At 54.2% G+C, this 22517-nt stretch overlaps 1 protein-coding gene across 1 annotated transcript; it reads right to left on the bottom strand.

Annotated features, from left to right (window-relative positions):
• Window positions 1–116: 116 nt before the first annotated feature.
• Window positions 117–22120, bottom strand: LOC141264808 (uncharacterized). The gene is made up of 4 exons (XM_073677141.1): window positions 21950–22120; window positions 4768–4894; window positions 4607–4684; window positions 117–4444 (listed from the first exon to the last, which is right to left on the bottom strand). Exons 1-4 carry the CDS (start codon window positions 22037–22039, stop codon window positions 1341–1343), a joined length of 3399 nt encoding a protein of 1132 aa, XP_073533242.1. The 5' UTR covers window positions 22040–22120; the 3' UTR covers window positions 117–1340.
• Window positions 22121–22517: the final 397 nt, after the last annotated feature.

Genomic DNA, 22517 nt, shown 5'->3' with positions numbered 1-22517 from the left:
CTCCTTGGGCAGAGGTGTGGGCTTCAGTTTTCACTGCTGCCATTTTGGGGTCCACCACACAACTTTTGAGCATTTTTATTACATATTCAAGATACGAATAAATAAAGAAGCAAACGTTGTGTCTTTGTTTTATTTCGAGGGCAGTCACAGCGCAGTAAAGTTCAGACACTTTTTATGCTTTGTTACACAATATTGATTTTTGCAATCTCCGTGGAGCGTGCATTCTCTCCGTGTTTGCGGGGGGTTTTCATTCGGGTTCTCCCGTTTCCTCCCACGCTCCAACGTAAAGAGGTTAAGTGACTTTCTACAAGTGACTGAAACAGGGAAGACTGCGCTTTCCTCTGTGGACAAAGACTAATGTGAATGGTGACAATGGCTGCGGAATATGGTGGCGCCACGGACGTAGCGGGAAATACAGAAATGATGCGACTTCTATCTACAGCACTGCGGAGGGCGCGGTGGTCTTCTGGAGCAAATGTAGTTCTCATTTGCAGCATTATTTTTTGATACAGTCTTCACCATGAGGGATAAATAATCTGATCGTTTTGTCGTACAGGTCAGTACGGACTCGGTGACGACAAATATTGGTTTGATTCCCCCTTACTATAAGCCCCCCTCGCTCTATAAAACACTGTAGATGCTGTGGTGACTACTGACTGTGGACACTAAGCAAGTAAAACTCCCGGGTCGGAGCTAGCTCTCATCCTGGGCATTGCAGTGTGAACATGGCTATATATTACAGAGCTAGATCTATAGGTTGTGGAAAGTTGCTTCAGACCTCGATGTGCAGTCATGTTAAGGGGACGCAAAGATGGTTTTATTGTCAGATATGTGATTTATGACTTTGCTACATTGGGGAAAAGGCGATTTCAGCAGATAAAGAGGAAAGGGTTCTTTACAGTTAGAGCCGTCAGACTGTAGATTGCCCGACCACAAGCGCAGACACCAGAGTGGCATTTGTAGAAGAGCCGGGGGGCTATTTTAATAAGCGATGCATTGCAGGTAATATATAATCTAGCGCTAGGTATATATGTATAAATCGGTGGAGAAAGGTTGAACTTGATGGACTGGTCTAACTCTGTAAACATGTCGCGACAGAAGTACGGGGAGTGTTAATAACTCCAGGGTTGTTGTAAGACCAAGTCCTGGGATCTCCAGTTCCAGATTTCACAATTATCCTATATATAAGTACAAAAATAGAGATTTCCATAAAATGCGGAGAAGCTCGGTGGTTCTATGTTACAACACAAGCTACAAGCAACGACGTTACTAGACGGGCGGACAGCGGGGGCCATGGTGGTGACCTAAAGTCCTGATGACGGGGGTTGGTTCTTGGGTCCTCACACTTTCCTTCGCGTATGGATAAGCTCATGCTTCCTCAGCTTTGTACGGTCGATAAACCTCTTCTCGCACATGCTGCACCCAAAGGGCCGCTCCCCCGTGTGCGTCTTCTCATGGCGCTTCACGTGCGCCTTCTGGGTGAATTTCTTTCCACAAAAGGAACACGCGAAGGGCTTCTCCCCGGTGTGAATCAGCTGGTGGTGACGGAAAGTGGAGCGATCGCTGAACCTCTTCAAGCATTCACCACACTTGAAGGGCTTCTCATCTGTGTGTATCCTCTGGTGCCTGATCAGCGCAGAGTTCTGACCAAAGCATTTACCACACTCAGAACAAGCGTAAGGTTTCTCCTTAGTGTGCAGCCTCATGTGAACTTTCAGGTATCCACCATCTCGGAAGGATTTACCACATTCTTTGCAGGAGTGGGGGCGCTCGCCGGTGTGTACGGAGCGGTGCTGGAGCAAGGTGAAGTGGCGGGTGAAGGTTTTCCTGCACTCTTTACACTGGAATGGCTCTATCTCTTCTAGCAGACTCTTGCGCTTCTTCAAACGTAAAACACATTTCTTCTCAGCGCCCTCTGCAGGATCCTCGGGACTCGACGTCCCGTGCTGCGCCAGACGCTTGCCGCATTTGGTGCAGTCTTTTACCGACGTGTGATTCTCAGCGGCCAAGCTACGTTTGGGGTCACTGATGTTCATATAGGTGGGATGCATGGTGATAGCAGCTTTAGGACAGCCCGGTGTCTTCTGGACAACGCCGAGGCTGCTTTTGGCTGGTTTCTCCTCCTGATCGGAGCTCAATGGATGGTTCCTTTGCTTTGGTATAAACCATTCACCACACTTTCTGCAGACCTTGTGCTCTTTGCTGTCCACATTCTTTCCCAGCTGCTCGGAAGAAGATTTGGAGGCCACTTTATTATCCTTTGAGCCGATTCTGCTCCAGGTAAGATCCAGAGCCGAAGTATCAGGAGAGGATGGGTGGTTGGCTGATGATCCGGTAAAAGGCTTTAGTTTAAGATCCAGTTTGAGTCTAGCACATTTGCTGCATACGTCCGTGTGGTGTTGAGCTGTGTCTGGAGGCTTCTTGAAGTGATCACCAGCAGTGATGAGACTTCCCAGATCTTCTGTGGTCTTCTCAGTTGTCTCATCTTTGTGTCGCCTTTCCTTCTTTTCAGTTGATGAGATTTCAGTATTTGGTTGTGCAAAAGAACACACCGAGATCTTCTGACTGAGATTCACTGTTGAAGACGACTCACCAGAGCCAGGAACAGTTGTGAGGGACAGCGGACAGAAGGCCTGGGCAGGAGCAGTTGTGAGGGACAACAGAGGGATGATGGGGGCAGGAGCGATTTTGAGGGACAACGGAGGGATGATGCGGGCAGGAGCGATTTTGAGGGACAGAGGAGGGATGGTCTGGGAAGGAGCGGATGTGGAGAGAGGAGGAATGGTCTGGGCAGGAGCAGTTGTGAGGGACAATGGAGGTATGATGTGGGCAGGAGCAGTTGTGCGGGACAACGGAGGGATGATGTGGGCAGGAGCAGTTGTGAGGGACAATGGAGGAATGGTCTGGGCAGGAGCAGTTGTGAGGGACAACGGAGGGATGATGTGGGCAGGAGCAGTTGTGAGGGACAACGGAGGGATGATGTGGGCAGGAGCAGTTGTGAGGGACAATGGAGGAATGGTCTGGGCAGGAGCAGTTGTGAGGGACAACGGAGGGATGATGTGGGCAGGAGCGATTTTGAGGGACAGAGGAGGGATGGTCTGGGAAGGAGTGGATGTGGAGAGAGGAGGAATGGTCTGGGCAGTAGCGGTTGTGAGGGACAGCGGATGGATGGCCTGGGCAGAAGGCGTGGCAGAGCTGCGGCTTGTGTGATGACCACACGTTCTGCATATGTGCGCGACAGACCTCTCTATGTTTTCCTTCTGATGGACGGTGAGCTTTGACCAGTGTGTGATTTTACCACACTTGGAACAGGAATAAGATTTAACGAACCTTGGCTCATGGCCGCTTGGGAGAGATTTTGGTTGTGCTGATGTCGAGCATGTGTCCATCTTGATGTCTTTGATCTTTGTGTTGAGGAGGCGTACGTTCACAACCTCATTTATCTCCATGCTGTGCACCTCATGTTTCTGCTTTATGGTTGAAGACAATGCTTTCAGCTCTGGAGCACGCTGAGATGTTCCTGATCCTTCCACAATCCCCTCTTTTTTGCGTTTCGCTGTGTCGGGATGGGAGCCCTTTGAAACTTGCTTCGTTTCTTCCGCAGTTTTGAGGAGGGCACGGTCACTTGCTATTTCATCTTCTCTGAAAACTGCAGAGCTGCATTTCTTCTTGTCCTTCTCATTCACAGAGTAGCATATGGGAAGAGGTGTGCGCCGGAGCTTCACTTCACCGCCCTGACTTTCCGCAGAGTGCTCTTCATGATGGTGGTCAATGAGAATCATGGTGACCACCTCACTGAACTTCACATGTCTGTCTTTCTTACGGTGGGACACTTTCTTCTTTGAGGGGGGAGACCCTTTTTCTTTCTTCACAGGTTCCTTTTTTGGGGTTGCCCTCTTGCTGGGGCTCTCGTTGTTGGCTTTCCATGGAACATCCGAGGTCTCAGATATAGTAAGGTCTTTGTAATCAGCAGCATCATTACCGAGTGCCGGATTTAAGTCATCTTCTTCATGGGAGCAACCCATGGTGGGTGGTCCATAAACTTCTGTAGCAGCTTTCACCATAGGAAGAGGAGATTGTGCTACAGCCCCATCTTCAGAACTGAGATCTTTGCCAGCAGCCTCATCAGGAGGGTCTCCTGCAGGGTCTGGAGGGTCTCCTGCAGGGTCTGGTGAGGAGCAGGTGGAGAGCTCATAGGTTGTTTTATCTGGGGAAGTTTGGACTTGATATTCTCTACTTTCCGTCATGTCCTCAGATCTCCTGGATATCTGGCGAAGGGAGCGACTAAGACGCCTCTTCTTTTTCTTGTCTTTCTTGATCCATCTGATGGGGTTCACTCGGGGATAACGTCTCTGCCTCCTCACCTCACCCCCACTGCTTGTGGTGTCACCACAGCCCTCCGGGAAACAAGATCCATCGTTCACATTCTTCTCTGGCCGGGAACCTTCAGAAAATGGAAGACAGAAGAGAATAAACGGAATGTGGACAACAGTCCTACCTACCATATATATCCACCAGCAGAATAGTGAGTGCAGCTCTGGAGTATATTGAGGCAGATAATTCGGCAGTGATAAGCAGGGGTACTTCTTGCCCCTGACTCTGGTACCTGTGCAGTCGCGCTCGCTCTTGCTCTGGACGTACGGCTCAAATCCTAGTTGAATGTTCAGGATGATGTCAGGACGATCTGCGAGGAATAAACATCGATCAGTGATGATCTGTTGCCCCCCTACACCAGCTCCGGCTCTGTTATCTGTGGGGGGCACTCACTCAGGGAGAGGATCATCTGGTAGTTGTCGTTCATCACCTCCTTGTAGAGCGTCTTCTGCTCCTCGTCCAGCGACTCCCATTCTCTCCTCGTGAAATAGATGGCGACGTCCTCAAATGTCACCGGATCCTGAAAGAAAAATCACGTCACCGGGGGCTGCAGACCCCGACTGCTGCGTCTACCCCAAAGACTACAACACATGCTACAGGGTATCACTGATGTGGGAGGTGTGAAGAGGAGGAGCAAGGACGGGGAGGGGGGGCGGTGTGAAGAGGAGCCAGGATGGGGAGGGGGGCAGTGTGAAGAGGAGGAGCCAGCACGGGGAGGGGGGCAGTGTGAAGAGGAGGGGCCAGCACGGGGAGGGGGGGCAGTGTGAAGAGGAGGAGCCAGCACGGGGAGGGGGGGGCAGTGTGAAGAGGAGGAGCCAGGACGGGGAGGGGGGCAGTGTGAAGAGGAGGAGCCAGGACGGGGAGGGGGGGCAGTGTGAAGAGGAGGGGCCAGCACGGGGAGGGGGGGCAGTGTGAAGAGGAGGAGCCAGCACGGGGAGGGGGGCAGAGTGAAGAGGAGGAGCCAGCATGGGGAGGGGGGGAGCAGTGTGAAGAGGAGGAGCCAGCATGGGGAGGGGGGGAGCAGTGTGAAGAGGAGGAGCCAGCACGGGGAGGGGGGCAGTGTGAAGAGGAGGAGCCAGCACGGGGAGGGGGGCAGTGTGAAGAGGAGGAGCCAGCACGGGAGGGCCAGAGTGAAGAGGAGGAGCCAGCACGGGGAGGGGGGGGGCAGTGTGAAGAGGAGGGGCCAGCATGGGGAGGGGGGGAGCAGTGTGAAGAGGAGCCAGCACGGGGAGGGGGGCAGTGTGAAGAGGAGGAGCCAGCACGGGGAGGGGGGCAGTGTGAAGAGGAGGAGCCAGCACGGGGAGGGGGGCAGTGTGAAGAGGAGGAGCCAGCACGGGAGGGCCAGAGTGAAGAGGAGGAGCCAGCACGGGGAGGGGGGGGCAGTGTGAAGAGGAGGAGCCAGCACGGGGTGGGGGGGCAGTGTGAAGAGGAGGAGCCAGCACGGGGAGGGGGGGCAGTGTGAAAAGGAGGAGCCAGCACGGGGAGGGGGCAGTGTGAAGAGGAGGAGCCAGCACGGGGAGGGGGGGCAGTGTGAAGAGGAGGGGCCAGCACGGGGAGGGGGGGGGCAGTGTGATGAGGAGGAGCCAGCACGGGGAGGGGGGGCAGTGTGAAGAGGAGGTGCCAGCACGGGGAGGGGGGGGCAGTGTTAAGAGGAGGTGCCAGCACGGGGAGGGGGGGGGGGCAGTGTGAAGAGGAGCCAGCACGGGGAGGGGGGGGGCAGTGTGAAGAGGAGGAGCCAGCACGAGGAGGGGGGGGCAGTGTGAAGAGGAGGGGCCAGCACGGGGAGGGGGGGGCAGTGTGAAGAGGAGGAGCCAGCACGGGGAGGGGGGGGGGGCAGTGTGAAGAGGAGGGGCCAGCACGGGGAGGGGGGGCAGTGTGAAGAGGAGCCAGCACGGGGAGGGGGGGGGGCAGTGTGAAGAGGAGCCAGCATGGGGAGGGGGGGCAGTGTGAAGAGGAGGGGCCAGCATGGGGAGGGGGGGAGCAGTGTGAAGAGGAGGAGCCAGCACGGGGAGGGGGGGGGGCAGTGTGAAGAGGAGGGGCCAGCACGGGGAGGGGGGGCAGTGTGAAGAGGAGCCAGCACGGGGAGGGGGGGGGGCAGTGTGAAGAGGAGGAGCCAGCATGGGGAGGGGGGGCAGTGTGAAGAGGAGGGGCCAGCATGGGGAGGGGGGGAGCAGTGTGAAGAGGAGGAGCCAGTACGGGGAGGGGGGGAGCAGTGTGAAGAGGAGGAGCCAGCACAGGGAGGGGGGGAGCAGTGTGAAGAGGAGGGGCCAGCACGGGGAGGGGGGGAGCAGTGTGAAGAGGAGGAGCCAGCACAGGGAGGGGGGGGCAGTGTGAAGAGGAGGAGCCAGCACGGGGAGGGGGGGGCAGTGTGAAGAGGAGGAGCCAGCACGGGGAGGGGGGGGCAGTGTGAAGAGGAGGAGCCAGCACGGGGGGGGCAGTGTGACGAGGAGGAGCCAGCATGGGGAGTGGGGGGCAGTGTGAAGAGGAGGAGCCACCATGGGGATGGGGGGTAGTGTGAAGAGGAGGAGCCAGCATGGGGATGGGGGGCAGTGTGAAGAGGAGGAGCCAGCATAGGGGGGGGCCAGTGTGAAGAGGAGGAGCCAGGATGGGGAGGGGGGGCAGTGTGAAGAGGAGGAGCCAGGATGGGGAGGGGGGGGCAGTGTGAAGAGGAGGAGCCAGGATGGGGAGGGGGGGGCAGTGTGAAGAGGAGGAGCCAGCATGGGGGGGGGCAGTGTGAAGAGGAGGAGCCAGCATGGGGAGGGGGGGGCAGTGTGAAGAGGAGGAGCCAGCATGGGGAGGGGGGGGCAGTGTGAAGAGGAGGAGCCAGCATGGGGAGGGGGGGGCAGTGTGAAGAGGAGGAGCCAGCACGGGGAGGGGGGGCAGTGTGAAGAGGAGGAGCCAGCACGGGGAGGGGGGGCAGTGTGAAGAGGAGGAGCCAGCACAGGGAGGGGGGCAGTGTGAAGAGGAGGAGCCAGCACGGGGAGGGGGGGCAGTGTGAAGAGGAGGAGCCAGCATAGGGGGGCCAGTGTGAAGAGGAGGGGCTAGCACGGAGAAGGGGGGCAGTGTGAAGAGGAGGAGCCAGCATAGGGGGGCCAGTGTGAAGAGGAGGGGCTAGCACGGGGAAGGGGGGCAGTGTGAAGAGGAGGGGCCAGCATGGGGGGGTTAGTGTGAAGAGGAGGAGCCAGAATGAGGGGCCAGTGTGAAGAGGAGGGGCCAGAATGGGGGGGTTAGTGTGAAGAGGAGGAGCCAGCATGGGGGGGTTAGTGTGAAGAGGAGTGGCCAGGATGGGGGTCAGTGTGAAGAGGAGGAGGCAGCATGAGGGGCCAGTGTGAAGAGGAGGGGCCAGGATGGGGGGGCAGTGTGAAGAGAAGGGGCTTATTTTATAGGAGAGACAGCGTGGAGGCCATGTACCATAAGACAGACAGTGCGTGGTCACTTTTTGTGCAGCACAGTGAGGGGCCATTATTTTTTCAGGGGCACAGGGTAGGGCTTATTTAAGGCACAGTATGGGGGTTACTTTTACTAAGGATCATTAAAATGACACGTATTATTATCCTGTGCTGGGATGTGCTGCAGTAGAAAGGAGAGGAGAGCAGTCTGCAGAGGAGCTGTGGCTGTGAAAAGTCACCCTGGACCAGATGAAGGAGAAAAGGATGATAAGGTCTCCAATCAGTGCAGAGGCCACCTCTGAGGTCCCTGGGTGTAAGGGAGCATTCACACGGGACAATCACAGCCTTTAAACCACCGCCATTATGTGAATCTGATCAGCAGTCGTTATACAGCCTGATGAGACCGGCCAACCGCATCGTCACATGCACAGAATGATCGCTGATATGATCGTCCTGTGCACACAGAACAGCACTGTTCTCGGCAGCACACTTACACAGGACGATCAAAATGTTTTGCTGGAACTTCAGGTGATTGACAGCCTGCTGCTCCTCGGTTCTCGATTATCGGCCGGTGAAAATGCACTTTAAAAGCGCAGCTGTCAGCAGGATTGTGCTCAGTAACCACATACACTGTCAGGAGGGCGCCGTTACACTGAGTAAAATGATACCTTTGTTGATGAAATCCGTCCTGTGTAATCTTTATTTTCAGTTCTGCCATAATGAGATGCTCGTGCTCTGGGGCGGGACTTTAGGGAGGGGCAGTAACTGGTGCTCTCATTATGTATTCGTATCTCTGGCCTCTGACAGGTCACTGTGCTTTCAGTCACCTGCCTACTATCTTAAATACTGCCTGTGTCATTTCTCTGCCAATGTGAAATTTACATCCCCCAAAATGGCCCCGCCGCCCGCACATGCAGTAGTGTTCCTGGCTATGTGCCCACGATGCAGAAATGCTCCGGATTTTTCGGCATCTCCCTGGCAGAAAAAACGCATGCGGATTGTACGTGCGGATTGTGAATGCGGATTGTACGTGCGGACTGTGCGTGAGGATTCTACGTGCGGATTCTACGTGCGGACTGTGCGTGCGGATTGTGCGTGCGGACTGTGCGTGCGGACTGTGCGTGCGGACTGTGCGTGCGGATTGTGCATGCGGATTGTACATGCGTTTTTCCTGCCAGGGACATGCGGATGTGAATCGTTCTTCACTTGCATTTCTGCATGCGGGTTATCAAGCGATTTTAGCATCACTTGGAAAGTGCTTGACAACTTGTTCAGACTATATAAATCCATGCAACCGGCAGCCGTCATATATAGTGTGACCAAGTTAGTTAAAAAATAAAGAATAAGAATGGTAAAAAATAAAAAATAAAGATTATACTCACCTTCCGATGTCTTCCCGGTGTTTTCTCTGCTCCTTCCGGTGTCTTGGGCGGCTCGCGGTGTTGTGAAGGACCTGCGGTGACGTCATTGAGTCATGTGTCAGGTCACATGACTCAATGACGTCATGGCAGGTCCTTCACAACACCGCGACCCATACAGAGGGGAGAAAACACCGGGAGGACATCGGAAGGTGAGTATAATGTATATTTTTTATTTTATTCTTTTTTTACAGGTTCTCTGGTACCCGGGTCTGGATGAGAGTCTCCTGTCCTCCACACCCGGGTACCATCCGCACATTGAATCACTTACTATCCGCATGTACATATACAGTGATGCGGATGTCACGCGGTCCAGTGCAAGTCAATGGCGGCGATTATGCTGCGTGTCTGCAAAATTAATGGACAGGCTGCGTATTTTTCCGCAGCGAAAATTTCCGCAGCATGTGCACAGAATGCGGATTATCATTGGGGACCATGGGGCGCGTATTACCAAGAGTTTTTTAAGTGTTTTCGCTGCGGAAATTCCACAGCAAAAACGCTTGAAAAACGCATAGTGGGCACACAGCCTCTTGGTTGCTGAGAGATGCTACTGCGCATGCGCGGCGCCATATGGCGGCACCCAAATTATTTTTTCGAAAGCAAAAGGGCGCCCACGAGGGTGCCATTTTGGGGGATGTAAATTTCACATTGGCAGAGAAATGACACAGGTAGTATTTAAAATATTTGGCAGGTGACTGAAAGCACAGTGACCTGTCAGAGGCCAGAGATACAAATACATAATGAGAGCACCAGATAGAGCGCCCCCCACAGGCCGCCCCAGAGAACGAGCACATCATTATGGCAGAACTGAAAATAAAGATTATAAAAGAACCACAGGACGGATTTCATCAACCAAGGTATCGTATTAATCAGTGTAACGGCGCCCTCCTGACAGTGTGTGTGGTTACTGAGCACAATCCTGCCGACGGCTGCTCTTGAAAAGGAACCTGTCAGTGATAGTCTCTCCTGAGTCGTCTACATGGCGCAGGTCATAGGAAGCTGAATAACATGACACCTGCTTGTTATCTGAGATCTGATGTCTTATTCCACAGAAATCCATGTGCTTCTCATATGTAGATGAGCTGTGGGCGGGGCATAGATCTACCTGAGACTCCGCCTCCAGAGCGTATTGTAAATAACAGAGTGCGTTACCAGTGTGAGACATGTAATAACACAGAGCAGCAGAACTGAACGTTGTCTCCTAACAAACACGTCAGCAGCTGCAGCTCTCACAGCTCTGCTGTACTGGACGGGCTCCTGTGAGACGGAAGCGGCAGGTGTGTTAGTGATAATCACACACAGTTCTGCAGTGAGATCAGGAGAGAGAGCAGCCATCACACAGGTAACTCATCCTATCATTTACAATAAGCTCTGGAGGCGGAGTCTCAGGGTGATCTACGCCCCGCCCATAGTCCTGAACAGCTCATTTACATATAAGAAATACATGAATTTCTCAAGAATAAGACATCGGATCGCAGATATCAAGGTGTCACTTTACTCGGCTTCCTATGACCTGCGCCCATGTAGACGGCTCAGGAGGGACGATCACTGACAGATTCCTTTTAAAGAGTAACCACTTTTTTTTTTAATATGTTTTAGGACCTTTAATTCTGAGCAGATTGGTGGGATCTCAAGACCCAGTGTCCCCCCAATCTGCTCAGAAATAAAGGGCCTAGAGATTAAAAGAGCTCTCCCAAATGTTAAGTTACTCTTTAAAGGTTTAATAGTGCTCCTCAGTCTCATCAGTCCTGTGGTTCCGGTATGGTCCAAGCTGATGATGGCTGACAGTAACATACCGGGAGCTGCAGTTTGAGGCGGTTCACCGGTCTACCGGCTGATCTGACATTACAACTGATCTCAGTACTAAGCTCAATGATGAAATACAATTGTATCCAGCTCACTCAAGATTAGGTAGTTATCCCAAAGCGACGCACGGGCCGAAAGCTGGTGCCGGCCACAAGAAGTGACGCAAATGGTGGAGAAAAAAAGTCCAGCATCCAATATGGGGAAAAAAATATATATTTTTTTTGTAGAAACAACCTTTAATGAAAAATCATTTGTAAAAAACATGAGAGGTTAAAAACTGGTCGCAGATGCAACCGCATGCATGCGTGAGACGACGCGTTTCAAACTGAAACTAGTTCTTCATCATAGTCTAAGCATGAGCACATGGCACCTCATGTAGCTTAAATAGAGAAAGGAAACAATGGGAGGCGCAAAGAACACAGAAATAGGGTTAATGCTGAACCTTTACATGATAATGTATGCAAAATAATACAGACTCAGTGCACATACATTAGATCAGAGCGAATGTTCATTAAATTGGGGACTTTGCTATTGAGTTTTAAGATCTATGCAGCTTCCTTACATTTTAACAAGCGTGTTCTGTCCCCACCTCTTTTTGGGGGAAGACCCCTCTCTATACCAGTTACTGACAAGCTGCTGACGTCGCCTTGATGCATATATAAGGAATGTTTAGACGCTCCTGACAAGCTGCTGACGTCGCCTTGATGCATATATAAGGAATGTTTAGACGCTCCTGACAAGCTGCTGACGTCGCCTTGATGCATATATAAGGAATGTTTAGACGCTCCTGACAAGCTGCTGACGTCGCCTTGATGCATATATAAGGAATGTTTAGACGCTCCTGACAAGCTGCTGACGTCGCCTTGATGCATACATAAGGAATGTTTAGACGCTCCTGACAAGCTGCTGACGTCGTCTTGATGCATATATAAGAAATGTTTAGACGCTCCTGACAAGCTGCTGATGTCGCCTTGCTGCATATATAACAAATGTTTAGACGCTCCTGACGTCGCCTTGCTGCATATATAACAAATGTTTAGACGCTCCTGACAAGCTGCTGACGTCGCCTTGATGCATATATAAGTAATGTTTAGACGCTCCTGACAAGCTGCTGACGTCGCCTTGATGCATATATAATAAATGTTTAGACGCTCCTGACAAGCTGCTGACGTCGCCTTGATGCATATATAAGTAATGTTTAGACGCTCCTGACAAGCTGCTGACGTCGCCTTGATGCATATATAAGAAATGTTTAGACGCTCCTGACAAGCTGCTGACGTCGCCTTGATGCATATAAGAAATGTTTAGACGCATGTCACTTGAGCACCCGCGATACTCAGTGCATACCCGAGCACCCGATGCAAACTCAAGTAGCGAGCGCTCAACACTAGTTGCCGTATCGTCATACTTTTGAAAAAAATCCAAATACTAACCCTAGAGTTTATTTTTTACGCCGTTCCTCGTGCGGTATAAGTGATCAGACGACTTTATTCTTCGGGTCGGTGCGATTACAGCGATACCAGAATCATATCGGGTTTTTATGATTGACAGCTGTCACACACTAAAAGACGTATTTTTTTGTAAAATCTAGTTTTTGCATCGCCATATTTTGAGAGCTATAATTTTTCCAGATTTTGGCCGACAGAGTCATGTGACGGCTTGTTGTTTGCGGGATGACTTGACGTTTTTATTGGTGCCATTTTCAGGCACGTGACATTTTTTGATCGCTTTCTATTCCGATTTTTGGGAGGCAGAGTAAACAAAAAACAATTCAGGAATTGTTTTTATGTTTTTTTTTTATTCTGTTCCGCGTGTGGTAAAATTGATAAGGCAGCTTTATTCTTTGGGTCAGTACGTTTACAGCGGTACCACATTATATCGCTTTTTTACGTTTTGGCGCATTTACACAATAAAAGCTATTTTATAGGAAAAAAAAATTTTTTGCATCGCTTTATTCTGAGAGCTATAACTTTTTATTTTTCGGCTGATGGAGCTGAATGGCGGCTTGTTTTTTGCGGGACAAGATGGCGTTTTCAGCGGTACCATTTTTATTTATATTCGTCTTTTCGATCGCGTTTTATTCCATTTTTTCCATCATTTTATTTTTTATTTTTTACCGTGTTCACTGAAGGGGTTAACTAGTGGGACAGTTTTACAGGTCAGGTCATTCCGGACGCGGCGATACCAAATATGTGTACTTTTATTTATTTATTTTTTTCATAATAATACTTATTGATGGGTACATTATATTTTGATTTTTGGTGGATTTTTTTTTTTTTTTATATTTTTTTTTTTTTTTTCATTTTTAAACACTTTTTTACTTTTATACTTTGTCCCACTCTGGGACTTTCACTTTTTTTACTCTGATCGCCTGTATAGCTCAGGAATGGAGCACCATCCCTGTGCTATACAGGCTGTCAGCGCTGCAGATGCAGAAGATACTTTGGTCATGCACTGCGCATGACCAAAATATCTTCCTGTAGTCTGGTGACCCGGATGTTGTCATGACGACATTGGGTCGTCATGGCAACATCCGGGAAGCGGCGGCAGACAGCGCTGGAGGCCGGGAGAGGAGGTGAGTATTGCGATCACCTCCCCTTGCCCCGCAATGCTGAAATCGACTTTGATCATTTGACATTGTTAATGTGCCGGGAGCGGTGTGGGACCGCTCCCTGCACATATCACCGGGTGTCAACTGACACCGGGCGGCGATCGCCCCGCACTGCTTGTGTGCGGGCGTGATCGCCATATGACCTAATAGTACGTCATTGGTCCAATCGGCCCATGGGACGAAGACGTACTATTAGGTCAAACGTTAGAAAAGGGTTAAAAAGATTTTTCATTAAAGGTTGCTTTTACAAAAAAAAAAGTTTCCCCATGTTGGATGCTGGACTTTTTTTCTCTACCATTTGCGAAGTTTAATTATGCATATATGTACCGATGGTGGGTCTGGTTATGTATTCATGTACTGATTGAGGTTCTGGTGCTGTATTCATGCACAGATGGTGGTTCTGCTGCTGTCTTCATGTACAGATGTTGATTCTGGTGTTGAGTTCATGTACTTATGATGGTTCTGGTGCTGTATTCATGCAAGGATGGTGGTTCTGGTGATTTATTCATGTAATAATCATGGTTCTGGTGTTGTATTCGTACAATGATGGTGGAACTTATGCTGTATGCATGCACAGATAATAGTGGTTCTGGTGCTGTATTCATGTACTGATGGTGGTTCTGGTGATGTATTCATGTACTGATGGTGGTTCTGGTAATACATTCATATATTGATGGTGGTTCTGGTAATGCATTCATGTACTGATGGTGGTTCTAGTGCTCTATTCCTGTATGGATGGTACTTCTGGTGCTGCACATATGTACTGATGGTGGTTCAGGTCCTATATTCATGTACTGATGGTGGTTCTGGTCCTATATTCATGTACTGATGGTGGTTCTGGTGCTGTATTCATGCTATGAAAGTGGATCTGGTGCTGTATTCATGCTCTGATGATGGATCTTTGGCCATTCGTTCCAACATATTTTGGTTGTCGGCTTTTATTTAAATTGTATTGAATAAACAAGTGAGCGGCTTCCAAGCCGAAGAAAGGACCGGTCAGTACCCGCACCCTGGAGCGGCTACAAGACGGCGGCTCGTATTTACATTGCAGGGAAAATGCCCATTTTTTAGCACTTATTTTGCACTTTTTCAGATGGGTACAGAGAGGACAAACCTGAAAAACACATTGTGGGCACAAACCCTCGTCTGATTTAAGAAGGGTTTTGAGAAGGCGGCGAAACCACCTTGTGGTGCCCGTCACAATGTCACCGGAGCGTCGTCTCTCGTCATAATGTCACCAGAGCATTGTCACCGGAGCGTCGTCCCCTCGTCACAATGTCACCGGAGCGTCGTCCCCTCGTCATAATGTCACCGGAGCATAGTCACCGGAACGTCGTCCCCTCGTCACGATGTCACCGGAGAGTCGTCTCTCGTCATAATGTCACCAGAGCATTGTCACCGGAGCGTCGTCCCCTCGTCACGATATCAACGGAGCGTCGTCCCCTCGTCATAATGTCACCGGAGCATTGTCACCGGAGCGTCGTCCCCTCGTCAAGATGTCACCGGAGCGTTGTCTCTCGTCATAATGTCACCGGAGCATTGTCACCGGAGCGTCGTCCCCTCGTCACGATGTCAACGGAGCGTCGTCCCCTCGTCATAATCTCACCGGAGCATTGTCACCGGAGCGTCGTCCCCTCGTCAAGATGTCACCGGAGCGTCGTCCCCTGGTCACGATGTCACCGGAGCGTCGTCCCCTCGTCATAATGTCACAGGAGCGTCGTCCCCTCGTCATAATGTCACCGGAGCATTGTCACCGGAGCGTCGTCCCCTCATCCCGATGTCACCGGAGCGTCGTCCCCTCGTCATAATGTCAACGGAGCGTCGTCTCTCGTCATGTCACCAGAGCATTGTCACCGGAGAGTCGTCCCCTTGTCACGTTGTCACCGGAGCGCCGTCTCTCGTCATAATGTCACCGGAACATAGTCACCGGAGCGTCGTCCCCTCATCCCGATGTCACCGGAGCGTCGTCCCCTCGTCATAATGTCACCGGAGCGTCGTCTCTCGTCATGTCACCAGAGCATTGTCACCGGAGCGTCGTCCCCTTGTCACGATGTCACCGGAGCGTCGTCTCTCGTCATAATGTCACCGGAGCGTCGTCCCCTCGTCATAATGTCAGCGGAGCGTCGTCTCTCGTCATGTCACCAGAGCATTGTCACCGGAGCGTCGTCCCCTTGTCACGATTTCACCGGAGCGTCGTCTCTCGTCATAATGTCACCGGAGCGTCGTCCCCTCGTCATAATGTCAGCGGAGCGTCGTCTCTCGTCATGTCACCAGAGCATTGTCACCGGAGCGTCGTCCCCTTGTCACGATTTCACCGGAGCGTCGCCCCCTCGTCACCGGAGCGTCGTCTCTCGTCATAATGTCACCGGAGCATTGTCACCGTAGCGTCATCCTCTTGTCACGATGTCACTGGAGCGTCGTCTCTAGTCATAATGTCACCGGAGCGTCACCCCCCTCGTCACGATGTCCCCTGAGCGTCGTCCCCTCGTCACAATGACAGCCGAGCGTCGTCCCCTCGTCATAATGTCACCGGAGCATTGTCACCGGAGCGTCGTCCCCTCATCACGATGTCAACGGAGCGTCGTCCCCTCGTCATAATGTCACCGGAGCGTCGTCCCCTCGTCAAGATGTCACCGGAGCGTCGTCTCTCGTCATAATGTCACCGGAGCATTGTCACCGGAGCGTCGTCGCCTCGTCACGATGTCAACGGAGCGTCGTCCCCTCGTCATAATGTCACCGGAGCGTCGTCCCCTCGTCAAGATGTCACCGGAGCGTCGTCCCCTGGTCACGATGTCACCGGAGCGTCGTCCCCTCGTCATAATGTCACCGGAGCGTCGTCCCCTCGTCATAATGTCACAGGAGCGTCGTCCCCTCGTCATAATGTCACAGGAGCGTCGTCCCCTCGTCATAATGTCACAGGAGCGTCGTCCCCTCGTCATAATGTCACCGGAGCATTGTCACCGGAGCGTCGTCCCCTCATCCCGATGTCACCGGAGCGTCGTCCCCTCGTCATAATGTCACCGGAGCGTCGTCTCTCGTCATGTCACCAGAGCATTGTCACCGGAGCGTCGTCCCCTTGTCACGATGTCACCGGAGCGTCGTCTCTCGTCATAATGTCACCGGAGCGTCGTCCCCTCGTCATAATGTCACCGGAGCGTCATCTCTCGTCATGTCACCAGAGCATTGTCACCGGAGCGTCGTCCCCTTGTCACGATGTCACCGGAGCGTCGTCTCTCGTCATAATGTCACCGGAGCGTCGTCCCCTCGTCATAATGTCACCGGAGCGTCGTCTCTCGTCATGTCACCAGAGCATTGTCACCGGAGCGTCGTCCCCTTGTCACGATTTCACCGGAGCGTCGTCTCTCGTCATAATGTCACCGGAGCGTCGCCCCCTCGTCACGATGTCACCGGAGCGTCGTCTCTCGTCATAATGTCACCGGAGCATTGTCACCATAGCGTCATCCTCTTGTCACGATGTCACTGGAGCGTCGTCTCTAGTCATAATGTCACCGGAGCGTCACCCCCCTCGTCACGATGTCCCCTGAGCGTCGTCCCCTCGTCACAATGACAGCCGAGCGTCGTCCCCTCGTCATAATGTCACCGGAGCATTGTCACCGGAGCGTCGTCCCCTCATCACGATGTCAACGGAGCGTCGTCCCCTCGTCATAATGTCACCGGAGCGTCGTCCCCTCGTCAAGATGTCACCGGAGCGTCGTCTCTCGTCATAATGTCACCGGAGCATTGTCACCGGAGCGTCGTCGCCTCGTCACGATGTCAACGGAGCGTCGTCCCCTCGTCATAATGTCACCGGAGCATTGTCACCGGAGCGTCGTCCCCTCGTCAAGATGTCACCGGAGCGTCGTCCCCTGGTCACGATGTCACCGGAGCGTCGTCCCCTCGTCATAATGTCACAGGAGCGTCGTCCCCTCGTCATAATGTCACCGGAGCATTGTCACCGGAGCGTCGTCCCCTCATCCCGATGTCACCGGAGCGTCGTCCCCTCGTCATAATGTCACCGGAGCGTCGTCTCTCGTCATGTCACCAGAGCATTGTCACCGGAGCGTCGTCCCCTTGTCACGATGTCACCGGAGCGTCGTCTCTCGTCATAATGTCACCGGAGCGTCGTCCCCTCGTCATAATGTCACCGGAGCGTCGTCTCTCGTCATGTCACCAGAGCATTGTCACCGGAGCGTCGTCCCCTTGTCACGATTTCACCGGAGCGTCGTCTCTCGTCATAATGTCACCGGAGCGTCGCCCCCTCGTCACGATGTCACCGGAGCGTCGTCTCTCGTCATAATGTCACCGGAGCATTGTCACCGTAGCGTCATCCTCTTGTCACGATGTCACTGGAGCGTCGTCTCTAGTCATAATGTCACCGGAGCGTCACCCCCCTCGTCACGATGTCCCCTGAGCGTCGTCCCCTCGTCACAATGACAGCCGAGCGTCGTCCCCTCGTCACGATGTCACCGGAGCGTCGTCTCTCGTCATAATGTCACCGGAGCATTGTCACCGTAGCGTCATCCTCTTGTCACGATGTCACTGGAGCGTCGTCTCTAGTCATAATGTCACCGGAGCGTCACCCCCCTCGTCACGATGTCCCCTGAGCGTCGTCCCCTCGTCACAATGACAGCCGAGCGTCGTCCCCTCGTCACGATGTCACCGAAGTGTTGTCCCCTTGTCATAACTTCACCGGAGCGTCGTCCCCTCGTAATAATGTCACTGGAGCATTGTCACTGGAGCGTCGTCCCCTCGTCATAATGTCACCGGAGCGTCGTCCCCTCGTCATAACGTCACTGGAGCATTGTCACCGGAGCGTCGTCCCCTCGTCATAAAATCACCGGAGCATTGTCACCGCAGCGTCGTCCCCTCGTCATAATGTTACTGGAGCATTGTCACCGGAGCGTCTTCCCCTCGTCATAATGTCACTGGAGAATTGTCACCGGAGCGTCGTCCTCTCGTCATAATGTCACTGGAGCATTGTCACCGGAGCATTGTCCCCTTGTCATAACGTCACCGGAGCATTGTCACCGGAGCGTCGTCCCCTCGTCATAATGTCACTGGAGCATTGTCACTGGAGCGTCGCCCCCCTCGTCCCGATGTCACCGGAGGGTCGTCTCTCGTCATGTCACCGGAGCGTCGCCCCCTTGTCACCGGAGCGTTGCCTACCTCGTCACGATGTCACCGAAGCGTCGTCCCCTTGTAACGATGTCACCGGAGCATCGCCCCCTCATCACGATGTCACCGGAGCGTCGTCCCCTCGTCACGATGTCACCGGAGCATCGCCCTCTCATCACGATGTCACCGGAGCGTCGTCCCCTCGTAACGATGTCACCGGAGCGTCGTCCCCTCGTCACGATGTCACCGGAGCGTCGTCCCCTCGTCACGATGTCACCGGAGCGTCGTTCCCTCGTCACGATGTCACCGGAGCGTCGTTCCCTCGTCACGATGTCACCGGAGCGTCGTCTCTCGTCATAATGTCACCGGAGCGTCGTCTCTCGTCATAATGTCACCGGAGCGTCGTCCCCTTGTCACCGGAGCGTTGCCTACCTCGTCACGATGTCACCGAAGCGTCGTCCCCTCGTAACGATGTCACCGGAGCATCGCCCCCTCATCACGATGTCACCGGAGCGTCGTCCCCTCATCACGATGTCACCGGAGCGTCGTCCCCTCGTCACGATGTCACCGGAGCGTCGTCCCCTCGTCACGATGTCACCGGAGCGTCGTCCCCTCGTCACGATGTCACCGGAGCGTCGTCCCCCCGTCACGATGTCACCGGAGCGTCGTCCCCCCGTCACGATGTCACCGGAGCGTCGTCCCCTCGTCACGATGTCACCGGAGCGTCGTCCCCCCGTCACGATGTCACTGGAGCGTCGTCCCCTCGTCACCGGAGCGTCGTCCCCTCGTCACGATGTCCCCGGAGCTTCGTCCCCTCGTCACGATGTCACCGGAGCGTTGTTCCCCCGTCACCATGTCACTGGAGCGTCGTCCCCCCGTCACGATGTCACCGGAGCGTCGCCCCCTCGTCACGATGTCACCGGAGCGTCGTCTCTCGTCATAATGTCACCGGAGCATTGTCACCGTAGCGTCATCCTCTTGTCACGATGTCACTGGAGCGTCGTCTCTAGTCATAATGTCACCGGAGCGTCACCCCCCTCGTCACGATGTCCCCTGAGCGTCGTCCCCTCGTCACAATGACAGCCGAGCGTCGTCCCCTCGTCACGATGTCACCGGAGCGTCGTCTCTCGTCATAATGTCACCGGAGCATTGTCACCGTAGCGTCATCCTCTTGTCACGATGTCACTGGAGCGTCGTCTCTAGTCATAATATCACCGGAGCGTCACCCCCCTCGTCACGATGTCCCCTGAGCGTCGTCCCCTCGTCACAATGACAGCAGAGCGTCGTCCCCTCGTCACGATGTCACCGAAGTGTTGTCCCCTTGTCATAACTTCACCGGAGCGTCGTCCCCTCGTAATAATGTCACTGGAGCATTGTCACTGGAGCGTCGTCCCCTCGTCATAATGTCACCGGAGCGTCGTCCCCTCGTCATAACGTCACTGGAGCATTGTCACCGGAGCGTCGTCCCCTCGTCATAAAATCACCGGAGCATTGTCACCGCAGCGTCGTCCCCTCGTCATAATGTTACTGGAGCATTGTCACCGGAGCGTCTTCCCCTCGTCATAATGTCACTGGAGAATTGTCACCGGAGCGTCGTCCTCTCGTCATAATGTCACTGGAGCATTGTCACCGGAGCATTGTCCCCTTGTCATAACGTCACCGGAGCATTGTCACCGGAGCGTCGTCCCCTCGTCATAATGTCACTGGAGCATTGTCACTGGAGCGTCGCCCCCCTCGTCCCGATGTCACCGGAGGGTCGTCTCTCGTCATGTCACCGGAGCGTCGCCCCCTTGTCACCGGAGCGTTGCCTACCTCGTCACGATGTCACCGAAGCGTCGTCCCCTTGTAACGATGTCACCGGAGCATCGCCCCCTCATCACGATGTCACCGGAGCGTCGTCCCCTCGTCACGATGTCACCGGAGCGTCGTCCCCTCGTCACGATGCCACCGGAGCATCGCCCTCTCATCACGATGTCACCGGAGCGTCGTCCCCTCGTAACGATGTCACCGGAGCGTCGTCCCCTCGTCACGATGTCACCGGAGCGTCGTCCCCTCGTCACGATGTCACCGGAGCGTCGTTCCCTCGTCACGATGTCACCGGAGCGTCGTTCCCTCGTCACGATGTCACCGGAGCGTCGTCTCTCGTCATAATGTCACCGGAGCGTTGCCTACCTCGTCACGATGTCACCGAAGCGTCGTCCCCTCGTAACGATGTCACCGGAGCATCGCCCCCTCATCACGATGTCACCGGAGCGTCGTCCCCTCATCACGATGTCACCGGAGCGTCGTCCCCTCGTCACGATGTCACCGGAGCGTCGTCCCCTCGTCACGATGTCACCGGAGCGTCGTCCCCCCGTCACGATGTCACCGGAGCGTCGTCCCCTCGTCACGATGTCACCGGAGCGTCGTCCCCCCGTCACGATGTCACTGGAGCGTCGTCCCCCGTCACGATGTCACCGGAGCGTCGTCCCCTCGTCACGATGTCACCGGAGCGTTGTTCCCCCGTCACCATGTCACCGGAGCGTCGTCCCCCCGTCACGATGTCACCGGAGCGTCGTCCCCTCGTCACGATGTCACCGGAGCGTCGTCCCCTCGTCACGATGTCACCGGAGCGTCGTCCCCTCGTCACGATGTCACCGGAGCGTCGTTCCCCCGTCACGATGTCACCGGAGCGTCGTCCCCCCGTCACGATGTCACCGGAGCGTCGCCCCCTCGTCACGATGTCACCGGAGCGTCGTCCCCTCGTCACGATGTCACCGGAGCGTCGCCCCCTCGTCACGATGTCACCGGAGCGTCGTCCCCTCGTCACGATGTCACCGGAGCGTCGTCCCCTCGTCACGATGTCACCGGAGCGTCGTCCCCCCGTCACGATGTCACCGGAGCGTCGTCCCCTCGTCACGATGTCACCGGAGCGTCGTCCCCCCGTCACGATGTCACCGGAGCGTCGTCCCCTCGTCACCGGAGCGTCGTCCCCTCGTCACGATGTCACCGGAGCGTCGTCCCCTCGTCACCGGAGCGTCGTCCCCTCGTCACGATGTCACCCCCTTGTCATGACGTCACCGGAGAGTCCCCCCCCCCGTCACGATGCCACCGTAGCGTCGTTCCCTCGTCATGACGTCACCGGAGCATCAGGTTCAGGATGACGTCATTTGGCCGTTGAGGTTCCAGTCACATGATCGCACTGTCCGCTCCCGGACTCAGGGTCACATGATCGCCCGTCTCGCTCCGCTCCTCACCTGCTCCATTGCGGCGCTCCGCTCCAGACAGCCTCGGCAGTATTCACTTCCTGTGGAGACGGAGCCGCTCCCCGGGGCATGCTGGGACATGGAGTCTTACGATCCGTCATGGAAAATGGGGCTGGAACTGACGGAACTACATCTCCCAGACAACCCCGCGACCGCAACCAGAAAGAGACAGACGGGGCTACAGTGCGGCTGCGCATCACGTCACGTGACACGTGTGACCTTCGCAGGGAGTGGCGTGAAGTGACGTCAGAGACGCTCAGTGCGTGCAGAATGTCCCCCTCACCATAGAGAAGAGACTGAACTGATTATAAAGGGATACTGGCCCCCCATATACTTACTCAGCCCCTATACTGACCTCCATATACTGACCCTTATATACTACCCCCTATACTGACCTCCATATACTGACCCACTCCGTATACTGACCCCCATATACTCACCTCCCCTATACTGACCCCCCTATACTGACCCACTCCGTATACTGACCCCCATATACTGACCTCCCATATACTGCCCCCCCTATACTGACGCTCCCCCTATACTGACCTCCATATACTGA

Source organism: Phyllobates terribilis, unplaced genomic scaffold (assembly GCF_046119375.1).
Source record: "Phyllobates terribilis strain yellow unplaced genomic scaffold, ASM4611937v1 Scaffold_4__5_contigs__length_816908805, whole genome shotgun sequence".
In the NCBI taxonomy this organism is placed as follows: Eukaryota; Metazoa; Chordata; class Amphibia; order Anura; family Dendrobatidae; genus Phyllobates; species Phyllobates terribilis.
The sequence above is the reverse complement of the archived record's forward strand: the minus strand, read 5'-3'. Positions and strand labels throughout refer to the sequence as shown.

Coding starts and splice junctions, on each gene's coding strand:
- LOC141264808 (XM_073677141.1), bottom strand. CDS start 22,039: ATGTCCCAGCATGCCCCGGGGAGCGGCTCCGTCTCCACAGGAAGTGAA. Junction 4,895..21,949: donor GGAGCGCCGCAATGGAGCAG/GTGAGGAGCGGA, acceptor TTTTTCTTTCAG/GATCCGGTGACATTTGAGGA. Junction 4,685..4,767: donor CCAGATGATCCTCTCCCTGA/GTGAGTGCCCCC, acceptor TATTCCTCGCAG/ATCGTCCTGACATCATCCTG.